We start from the raw sequence: 10,604 nt of genomic DNA, 5'->3' as shown, positions 1-10,604 counted from the left end.
TAACAACATTACAGTCCAAAATTAAGAAAAGTAGTATAATTATAAGTCTTTGCAGACACACAGTAATACAATATGATACGATATGTTAAATTAATAATAATATTTCAATCGTGACAAGATATTTTTATGTATACATTTCTTTTATAATTTTGTCGTGTCTTTCTTGCCTCTAGGTGGCGGTGCGGTGATATGTCCAGTGTTCGGTTTTCCGCCTCACGTCGTGAAGAAGAAACACGAACTAGCCGCGCGGTTGGTTTACGTTTTGCGAGCGTCGAGACCATTTTCAAGACAATAATATCTGTATTCTTGATCCACGTGAGCGACAAAATATCCCTTGCCTCATAAATGTGTAACGTTAATAGGAATAAGTGCGTTCATGCAAGATACGTCTAGCCTGCTAGAGCATTTCGTCTACAGACCCTCGCACATTAACGATAAGTAACCTCTCTGAATGTATGGAACCGCTCCCGGTCAAATTATGTTGGAATAATGAGTATTTTGATCTGAATTCAAAAGTACACTAACGTTACTCAGTAATGGCAAGTGCCGCAGATCGCAGTGACAGCGGGTCCGGATCTATTCTGCTTGCAGCGCTTGAGCAGCTGCGGGGGGCATTGAATCTTTCCATAACCCTCGGCAGCCCGCTAACCGTGGCCGTCATCGCCGTTGACCGCTACCTGAGTCTACATCCCACCACCGAGAGCTACAGCTACGACCTGACAGTCACGGACGGCCGGTGGAGGGTAAAGTGTCAGGTGGCGGAGTGTCTGATCCGGCGGGTTAAGAACGGCTCACTGCGGTGCGGTGTCGGGGTTCGGCTGTCCCATCTGTCAGTTGTCCACGATGAGACGAGACTGGGTCACAGTTACCTGAGGATAGACGACATCCACAGCATCACGGAAATGCCTGAGATGTTTGACAACATGAAAGATGTGGATAACATCCCTCAGTGGTTTCGGGATGATGTGATTCGCACTAATGGACCTCTGCAGCTGACTAGAAAACATTATTTATCGTTGTGGATAAACGATGATCCTCACGGGAGTGTGTGGATCGCCAACAACCCGCCGCCACACGTGGTTTTAGATGGTATGAAAAGTGGGCGTGGAGGAGAGTTTTATTTAAAGAATGAAATGGGCCTTTATCAAATTCTGAGCTATAATGTAATATTACATGTGTGATATTGTAAGTCACTTTTGGATGCAAGCCTGCCAATCTCCTTTATTTGATTTGGAAAATAAATGTCTCTTCTGTGGTTCATGTCGCTCTCCTTGTCAGTGTCTAGTATTACTTTGCTGGCGGATCTGGAAGCATTCTTTTACAGCTCCAAACGTCCTCTACCACTTCTGGTCCGAATTCTGCACAGATCCAGAATCCGGTACTATGGAAAACCTGGACAAAATATTGACTTCCCATTTCAGGTAAGCTGAGATCGTGGTTTTTTAGTCTGTTGAACCTGATCATTTATTTACATCTGCAGTGAAAGTCTGATACCACACTGTGTGTCTTTCAGGTGTACTATGAGGTTGCTGATCAGAGTGGCATTATGTCAATGGTCTTATGGAATGAACTTTGCCCTGAATGGTTCCATCGGCTAACAGTTGGCTCGGTTCTGTACTTGCAGCAATTTGCTGTAAAACCCAGTTATCAGAAACGCTCAAGGCCGCAGATTAGCACTCTCTCACTCATGGCATTCCGCTCCATTGGTATGGACTAGATTTAAATTTTAGCATTTTTTGTTTCATGTTAGTTTTATACAGGTGTGAATTAGGATTATTATACCATGTCCGCAGACAAAGTCAGTTAGGTAATGTCTGCTGTTTGTGTTGCATAGAGATCAGCTTGAATGCTCGAAGTCCAGCAACTGTAGTGACCGTGGTTCCACCGAAATGTGTTCAGCTTCAATGGGGTCTTCCCGATGTCCCATACAATTTTACCACAAGGTACACACTCACCATCCACAAAAACAATTGTGTTACGAAGTCTTGACGCATTTAGAGACGTGGATCTGTTTTAAGGGTTTATTTAAGGGAAAGTTTACAAAAATGTACTCCGTTTCTGTCTGTGATCAGGTCAGAGGTGGAAGCCAACAGTAACCATGCCCATGACATCATTGGTCTGGTGACTTATGTAGGCCGGATTGAACGAATCAGGAGCAAAGAAAAGTCAGGTATTTATTTGATTAGGCTGCTTTGTGTTTTTCATTGTGTCTTGTAGTTGTCTTCATGCTGATCGGTTTGTGTCGTCGAGTGAAGTCGAACAATCCTGTTGTCTTTATAACTGGCTGTCAAATGTACTGCCAACACAGTTATGTCTGTGCCTCTGACAGGACCGGAGAAATTCTGGGCATATCGGTGGGTACATGCGGTGGATGGGACAAGTGACTCTCCTTTTATACTGGAGATCTTTTCTTCATCCCAGCCAGAGATCTTCAGCAATATCTGCCCCAGTAAAACATCACTCCATGTCCATAAGTAGCATTTCATAAACACTTATAAAAATGTATAAGTTTAAAAACACATTATTTTACATATACTGTATTTCCTTATTGCATTGTCTCACTCTATTTGTCTTTATTCCACATTCTCTTTTTCTGTAGTGACGTATCTGGTGTGCACTCAAATGAGGGCGTGTCAGGAGGCGGGTCGTTTTGTCTATTTGACCAGCAGCACAGAGACTCAGCTCTTCATCACAGGTGAATTCCAGTCAGAACATGTTGTCGACCCACAGTCAAACAAGAGCAGAACCAAAACCTTTCTAGCTATATTATGGGTATGAATTGTCCTCATATAGAAAACTACATTCAATACATTCTGAAAATACAATCTGTCTTTGCAGTTTAAATACATCAATCAACATTCTAGACAATGTCTTGATGAAAAAAATGCCCAAGCAAGGTCTTTGTACATTGTCACCTTGAGATTTTAAAATACTAGGCATCAGGACACTGGCAAAAGTCCAGGGTGAAGTTGTGTAGTTTAAGGCAGCCCTAAGACTGAAATAGTATAGAATGGGGGATAGATTGCCTCACTACCTCAGTATAGAATAGAAAACAATAGAAGTCAACTAAAGGTCTTTAGAATGATATAACTATATGTATTTGTACATGTATGTGTTTGTTCAGGCTGTCATAAAAAGCAGCCGTATGTGAATGAGCCAAAGGTAAAAGCGTTCATCCAGTGGACAAAGACACTTAAAGACAGTGTCATGCTGCAGAAGACTGCTGTCGGGGGACACTACAGCTACCCACCTGCCCCACCCACCTTTACACCGACCACCAAAAACAACACAGCCAGTAAGAGCTACCCTCCTGATACATATGTAGATTTCATGAGTCACTTTTCACCTTTGAGATAATTTTACATCAGTATCAGTAACATACATATAAAAATATACTCTAAATGTTTTTTTTGCTTTTTTTACTTAAGTTCTAATTGTTGTTTAGATGAGACGTCAATTATAGCAGTTGCTGAACTGAAGGGGGAGCTACAGAGCATGCAGTACAGAGAACACAAAAGAGTGGCCATACAGGGCTATGTGGCTGCTGTGCAGTACCACTCCTGGCGTCCAGGGGATCAACAACCCGGAGTCAATGCTCTACAAGAAACATCACAAATTCACCAGCAGGTCTGTTTGATATAATCTGAGTCAAACAGTAATCATCTGCAGCAGTCAAAATGAGTCATGTTAGATTATTTATTTGCTTTTCTATCATTTTGCAACAAACAAGACATAAATGTTGGGATTGTTTTAACAGCAGGGAATAAGTGATGCTGGGTCGTTCAGGCATCACACTATGATGGACGAGAGGTCTGTGGTACTGAGAAAAATAGACTCAACCTCATCTGATTCAGATTCTGCGATTCCACCCAAACGCAAGAGACCGCACTCAAGGTTTGACTTCCTCAACCAATCACTGTAGTATTTTACATCCATTGTGATGTTACATGTGTTTTATTCAACAAATGTTTTTTTTTACTTCAATAATAGAGATAGTCCACCCCAAAAATGAATGAATTAGAATTACTCATCCTCAAGTTGTTCCAAACCTGTATACATTTCTTTGTTCTGTTAAACACAAAGAAAGATATTTGGATGGATGTTAGCAAATGAGATTTCTGGGGCACCATTGACTACCATTTTTCACTCCCCTAGAAGTCTTAGTTGCTGACATTCTTATATATATATCTTTCTTTGCGTTCGACAGAACAAAGAAATGTATACAGGTTTGGAACAACTTAAAGATGAGTAATTCATGACAGAATTAGCATTTTAGGTGGAGTATGCCTTTAATGGTCTTCAGTTGCTACGGATGCTATTTTTTATTTACATTTTTTACTGTATTGTTAATGTTGAAAAACATGGCTTTATTTACTTGTAATTGCATAATATGTTCACTTGTTAAATTCCAGTGTATCTCATGTCAGTTAAAATGTTTTGTTTATTTAGGGCAAAGCAGCGTCAGTATTTTACTAGATCCAAAGTACAGTCTGACAGGTACTGTAAACATTTCAACACAAAGTACAGTTTCTCTCGGTTCAGCGTGTATATTCTGCAGCTTTATTTAAATGTGCTAAAATTGAAATAATTTTTAAATAAAAGACCTCAACTATTTTAAAACTCCTGCTTTCAGCATAAATCAAAAGCCCATTGAGACTGAAACGGAGGATCGGAGTAGTAGCTTGTTTGCTTAATTTACATTTAATCCACTTTGTAGACTTTCTTTTACCAAACAAGGAGCAACCATTGCTGATGCATTCATGTAGCTACTAATATAACTTCCGTCTCATTGTGCATTTAGTCAGGCTGGCTTTACCTCTCATGTGGAAGAAGAGCCTAGTAATGAAGCAGGACTAGAAGAAGAGGAATCTGAGAGTGAAGATGAACACATGCTGATCAGACATTCAGCCGCAAGAGAAGGTACTGTATCCCTCCACACATTACACTAGTGTTACTTTATAGTGTCATTTCATATTGAACGATATATTTTTTTTTTGTTGTGTTTTTTTTAAGTGATTGACCAGAGGCTAAGCGGTTCTCCAGACGCACAAGCTACCAGCCAACCTGCTGCATTATGGGAAAGCAGCATATGGCCAGTGGTGAAGCAAAATGTGACAGATCACTTTTGTTGTGGCAAACTGGATGAAGAAAGCATTGCAGAAAAATTTAATTTTGATGACCGAGAAGTTCTGCTTCAACACCTTAACCTGTGCCCAGCTAAGTGGACACCAGATCTTACCCCACAGACACATACTCACACACCTGTGGCCTGCACCGGCTACTTCATACTCACAATACTTGGTAAGAACAGTGCAAAAGATCATGTGTAGTTTGTATCGTACTCTATGTTTCGTACTCTGTTCCAAAACAATATTCAAGTCTGAGCCTGACAGGGTTTGTGATAATTAATTGACCTCTTTTCTTCTCTCAGGCCTGAATCAAAAGGCTGCAGTCGATATTCTGTTTTTGCCTGTTTTTACCCCCGATGACCCCAGAGCTGCTGGAGTGCCCCATAGTCACCATGACAACTCTCTGCTGTCCTGTTTGACGACAGGACACGTGTGTGTTCAGCCAGATGGTTCTTGCCCTGATCCAGGTGTGTTTTGTCCTGTGCTATACTTTTATGTTCACATTGCATGCCTCTCTGCTAAATAATCTGTGGATCTATCTATCTGCAGGGTCGTTGATGAGTTCTGCCCCTCAGATGGAGTCAGAACGTGTGGTGTGTATCATTGATCTGTGTCTGCTTGGAGAGAACAGAATAGAAATGATCTGCTCTAAATTGTACAGAACAACAGACATCTGCCAGGCCGAGAGCGCTTAGAGAAGGAAGCCACATCAGGAAAATCATGTGTAAATGATTTACGTATTAATGTATATAAACCAGCATGTAGAAATGTTGGTCAGAACTGATGCTAATATTAATGTTTATTTTGCATTTTAAATGGTTTCGTTTGAATGGACCAAAAGCTAATTTGTTAAAATATTTTTATAAATTTGTAATTTAATAATGTGTGCATTGCTTTTGTTTTAGAAAACGTTAAGGAATAAACATTGTTTACTCAAAAAACATTGTGTTAGAAATCTTTATTATCATCACCTGGCATTCCTCTATTTCACAAAGCAGTGGTAGGCCATAAAGACATGAAGAGAGAACAACTGAAACATTTAAATAATTTAACAGACGCACTGTTCCCAGTCAGTGCCCTCTGAAATACTGCGATCTGAAAAGCATCCAGAACTGCTGGATAGTTTAAGCACTCCACATTTGATAAGTGTTTGTGTCACAACTCTGGAGAGTAAGAACATTTCGTAATGGGTAGAAAACAAATTCAATGATCAAATAAATACAAAGCCTCACTAACACATCTCATAGATAAGGCTCGACACATTACCCCAGTAAAATGTATTGCAGAAAATACATGTATATTGCAAATGTCATTGCTCATAAAATGCATTTTGGTTTAGTCCAGTTTTCAATTTAATTTTCACAGTAAAAATGAGTACAAAGCAATTTTCTGTGAAATCAGGAAATAAAGGTCCGAATGGTAAACCTGAAGATGACACAAATTAAATGAACCCTGGGAACTAACTAAGATAATATCTTTCTGTAGTGTCGTTCTTAGAAAGGGTTTGAACTACAATGTAGGTTTATACAAAAATGTGGCTGTGCAGGTGTGTGATCTCTGCAGCTGAGGTAAGAGTAAGACATCAGGACAAACAGGACCTGTATCCCTGGATCATTGATAAACGTAAATATCTGAATCACAAAACTATCAAACAGTGCTGAAATCATGGCACATTGAAACATCACAGAATATTTCCTCAATCTTTCTCTGTGCTTCAGTTAACCGGTGTCTCTCATTCAGCTTCGTGTACTGTACATGTCTGCATCCTCGGGATTGGCCTGGCCGTGGTCGACTAGAGCTGGGTCAGGAACAAAGCGTGGCTTCACTAAAACAGCAGAAAATGAACGTATTAGTGTGGAGAAGACTAAGTGCTTCTTTCATAAATTTCTGTAAACTCTTGTTCCCTCACCTGCTGCTGGCTCAACATTGACCTGTTGTACCGGAGATTCAGATGAGGGGGGTGCTTCAACTGCTGGAGAAGGGGTTGTGGCCTCATGAACAGGAGGTGGGACCTCTTCCGTAGTTGCATGGTCGGCCAGTGGTGGGGCAGCGGATGCTTGCTCATTGGGTATAATTTCTTCTGAGGTTGTGGCGGGACCTGGTGCAGGGGCCTCAAGTTCTGTGTTAGCAGGGGTGGCTTCTGAAACATCTAAAGTAACATCAGCTTCAGAGACTGTTTCAATGGATGTTGGCTCGTGAGCAGACTCCGGAGCAGTGTCTACAAGAGTGTCTGCAGGCGTTATCTCTGAAACAGTTTCGACCACAGGCTCTGGAACAGGAGGGTCAGGTACGGTTTCTATAGCTTTCTTCGGAAGCTCAGGGGCAGTTTCAGGTTCAGTAGGTGATGCAGCAATTTCAGATACTGGGACAACTTCTGGTAGTGATGTCACTTCCTCAGCTGGAATGACAGGGGCCAGTTCAGACTCGGGTGTGAGTGAAACTGGATCTGGGATTGTTACAGGAGCAGCAGACTGTAATTAAAAGAAATGTTATTAAAAGCATTGCAACATATTTTTACACACAAGTAGGCGAGTTGACTATTACAATAAATGTGCAATGAATTGAACAGCTTTTTGGCTGAACTTACATCACATTCACAAAGGATTTATGATTTTAAGGCGTCAAAATTTTAAACGTGGGTCAAAATTACTCGAGCATTATGCAAGCACATGTGGATTACCTCCATGCTACCAGCAGGCATGATGATCTCTCCCTTTGGTTTAGATTGAAACATTGAGGCAACAGATGAACTTACATTGTAAAACTTCTTACCAGTGATCTGTAAAGCAAATACAGAAAGACAATGGGATAAAAATACAGATTTCAAATTTTTTGCTTTCAATGTTACTATCTTGTATGACTTTCTTCTGCAGAATACAAAATATATTTTGAAGAACACTGATAACAACATTGTCGCCCACCTCAAAATGTCTTATGCTGGTTTTGAACAACACGAGGAGGAATAAATGATGAAAGAATTTTCTAAGTTGAGTGAACTATCCCTTAAAGGTTTATACAGAAACTGGAAAAATATAAAGTTGTGTGTGTGACAGAAGGAACCTTCAGGACTCCAACAGTCTGTATGGGGTAACACACTGCAGTACCGAGTGTAGCCAGACCAAAAGGAAAGATAATCTTCTTCAAACGAGAACCTGCGAGACAGCACACATTTCATACAGATTCTTCTTTAAGTCACCACCTACAGTATTTACTTTCAAGGACCAGACTATCCTTATAAACTGCAAGAGGGCCAAACTATTTACACTTATGTTATCACTGTCGGCGAGAAGCTATTTGCAACACGTCAGCAGATGGAATTAAATTTGTGCACATATTAGACTGGTTCACATTTTAAAGTAGCTAAACTATGTCCAGAAAAAGCACTTTTAAAAAGACTAAAAAGGGTGTATATACTGTAGTGCAGGTAAAGTGTATGCTATTCAGTTTACCCTTGCGGGCCAGAATGAGGCCACCCAACCCGGACACAGTTATGATACCAACTCTAGGCAGAAAGCCAGGTGGTGGATCTCGAAGGAAGTGATATGTGTCTAAAACCAGAAGAGGTCGGGGTTAGTCACATTTATAGTCATTTTTCCACCTGCTTTATCACACATCAGACTCACCTTCCCCAGCCTGGTAAACAGATATGACTCCGATCTTGACCGAAGCAAGGCCATTCTGTTAATAAAACAGAGAATTGTAATAGATAATATTTCATTAGCTTCTCCTTCCTCCCATCAAACAATGACTACTTCATTATCACAGAATGTACAGTATATATGAGCTCATGTATCACACCTGCACTACTCTGACATACGGCTGCAGGCCCACCCTTAAAGACCCCAGCCCCGTTTGCACCAGACCAGTACGCTCTTCCACAAACTGAACAGCATGATGATCTGAGTAGATAGACAGCTGGAGAGAGGGAGAAAAAAAAAGATAGGTCATGGTAATGTCTGATATTACGTCCTGGTCCATATGCATTGCATCGGGTGATACAATATTCCATACCGTGTGGTGTGTGCTCTTATTATATAAGTGTTTTGTACAAAGCAAATATAACTGTGTAGATTTGACATACTGCCCAAACAGTACTAGTTGTATGTAGTACAGCATTATGAGTAGTACACTATTCTGAACATCGTTTGTATTCTTACCTCTTTTGGAGAGACTAGCTCCTCGCTTTTTCTATCACCAACATAATAAATTCTAAAGGAGCCCACACCCACTACAGCAGCAGGAAGTGCTGCATACTTCAAAATCTGAGGATCAAACATATCATTAGTATAAAAGACTTTGACTATAATTCCGCACACACGTAAAAAATGTGTCAATGAATTCTACATTCAGTTTTCCATGTGAGCTGATTCAGAGTACAATTACTTTCAGCCTTAGACTGCTGAGTGAGTAAGTTAGTTCATGATCTGTTGTGTGGTATGTCCAACTCCAAATCTTCAGATAAGCACATTATCTGTATAGGTTTAAGGGACTGAAGCAAGGGTTGACCATTCAGTCCATGTAATTATTCCAATCCAATTCAACTATCTATGCTAAAACAATCCACCAGTGTGTGTTAGTTTCTGCATGCTATAGTAATAAGGCACACATGCATTCTGTTGTCTATGTGACAGTAAGGGACATACAGATAACAGCTTCTCAAGCCAACGCGAGCTGCCTACTTATACTATAAACAGGCACGACGAATACTGTGTAGATTTAGTGTCTTTTTGAGAAACAGACAATATTATTTTATGCGTAAGAAAGACAGGTTAAGTTACTTGCGTATGTGTGTGAGAGTGAATAAGAACACGAAATCCAAACGTGTTTTACAAACACAGCCTTCGTGGTCTGATATAACCGCTGCAACTCGCTAGTTATGTAAAAATTATACCTTACAAGATCCGTTAGATCTTTATGTTTTACATGAAATGCACACGACTAACTAAGAATGAAGTAACTCACCTTGGCCGCCATACCGGTCCCGCCCCCTTGACTCGCACTACGGAAAGCTAGAGGAGTCAGAAAATCCGTCGGAACACGTGAGTGTATTTCTTCAGCTTTGACTCTTTAAATGATATTGTTAAACTTTAAAAAACTATTATATTATATTATATATTCGTCTGAAAATATTATGAAATTATTCTGTTGTTTTCATTGCCTGGACTCGGCTTGTTAAGTGTGCATTTATTTGTTAGAATCCTTACTTTTATTTTGATTTCAGAGACTAAATAGTGACAATAGACTAAACAGCCATTAATGAAAAAACAAATAAATCCATAAAACTGCATGTAAACATCAAAATATTTTCGCATAGATTATTTATTTTTTCCCTTGTCACCTTTATCCTGAATATACACTACTGTTTACAATTTGTAGTATTTTACTACAACTAGTAAATTCGTTTTTTGTATTTTACTAACTAATGTAAATGTATTTTTACACACATTTGTACACATTTTGTGGGTGTTGTGTTAA

General features: G+C 39.9%; 2 protein-coding genes across 3 annotated transcripts; one reads left to right on the top strand and one right to left on the bottom strand.

The window, feature by feature from the left end:
- The first annotated feature begins 172 nt into the window (after positions 1-172).
- Positions 173-6,079, top strand: radx (RPA1 related single stranded DNA binding protein). Its single transcript, XM_079485647.1, has 15 exons — positions 173-1,089; positions 1,279-1,421; positions 1,514-1,706; positions 1,835-1,943; positions 2,073-2,170; positions 2,330-2,449; positions 2,600-2,695; positions 3,125-3,295; positions 3,446-3,627; positions 3,758-3,894; positions 4,450-4,497; positions 4,802-4,920; positions 5,014-5,301; positions 5,432-5,596; positions 5,679-6,079. Exons 1-15 carry the CDS (start codon positions 537-539, stop codon positions 5,822-5,824), a joined length of 2,568 nt encoding a protein of 855 aa, XP_079341773.1. The 5' UTR covers positions 173-536; the 3' UTR covers positions 5,825-6,079.
- On the bottom strand, positions 6,010-10,168 carry apool (apolipoprotein O-like). 2 transcript variants are annotated; one of them, XM_079485662.1, is made up of 9 exons: positions 10,092-10,168; positions 9,287-9,391; positions 8,928-9,044; positions 8,753-8,807; positions 8,579-8,677; positions 8,190-8,281; positions 7,810-7,908; positions 7,039-7,600; positions 6,010-6,954 (listed from the first exon to the last, which is right to left on the bottom strand). In XM_079485662.1, the coding sequence occupies exons 1-9, from the start codon at positions 10,101-10,103 to the stop codon at positions 6,866-6,868; spliced, it is 1,230 nt and encodes a 409-aa protein (XP_079341788.1). In that variant the 5' UTR covers positions 10,104-10,168; the 3' UTR covers positions 6,010-6,865. The 2 variants fall into 2 exon arrangements, with proteins under 2 accessions (XP_079341788.1, XP_079341787.1); XM_079485661.1 differs by lacking the exon at positions 10,092-10,168 and having other exon boundaries at positions 6,069-6,954; positions 9,287-9,533.
- Positions 10,169-10,604: the final 436 nt, after the last annotated feature.

The sequence above is a fragment of the Barbatula barbatula genome (assembly GCF_947034865.1).
Source record: "Barbatula barbatula genome assembly, chromosome: 2".
In the NCBI taxonomy this organism is placed as follows: Eukaryota; Metazoa; Chordata; class Actinopteri; order Cypriniformes; family Nemacheilidae; genus Barbatula; species Barbatula barbatula.
Note: the sequence above shows the minus strand (reverse complement) of the source record. Positions and strands in the feature narration are given on the sequence as shown.

Excerpts from the sequence above, each read along its gene's own strand:
- radx (XM_079485647.1), top strand. The coding sequence starts at position 537 with ATGGCAAGTGCCGCAGATCGCAGTGACAGCGGGTCCGGATCTATTCTG. Across the intron at positions 1,944-2,072 it reads CCATACAATTTTACCACAAG|GTCAGAGGTGGAAGCCAACA; the intron begins GTACACACTCAC and ends GTCTGTGATCAG. Across the intron at positions 2,450-2,599 it reads CTTCAGCAATATCTGCCCCA|TGACGTATCTGGTGTGCACT; the intron begins GTAAAACATCAC and ends CTTTTTCTGTAG.
- apool (XM_079485661.1), bottom strand. The coding sequence starts at position 9,406 with ATGTTTGATCCTCAGATTTTGAAGTATGCAGCACTTCCTGCTGCTGTA. Across the intron at positions 7,909-8,189 it reads AGACTGTTGGAGTCCTGAAG|ATCACTGGTAAGAAGTTTTA; the intron begins GTTCCTTCTGTC and ends TTTGCTTTACAG. Across the intron at positions 6,955-7,038 it reads CAATGTTGAGCCAGCAGCAG|TGAAGCCACGCTTTGTTCCT; the intron begins GTGAGGGAACAA and ends CTGCTGTTTTAG.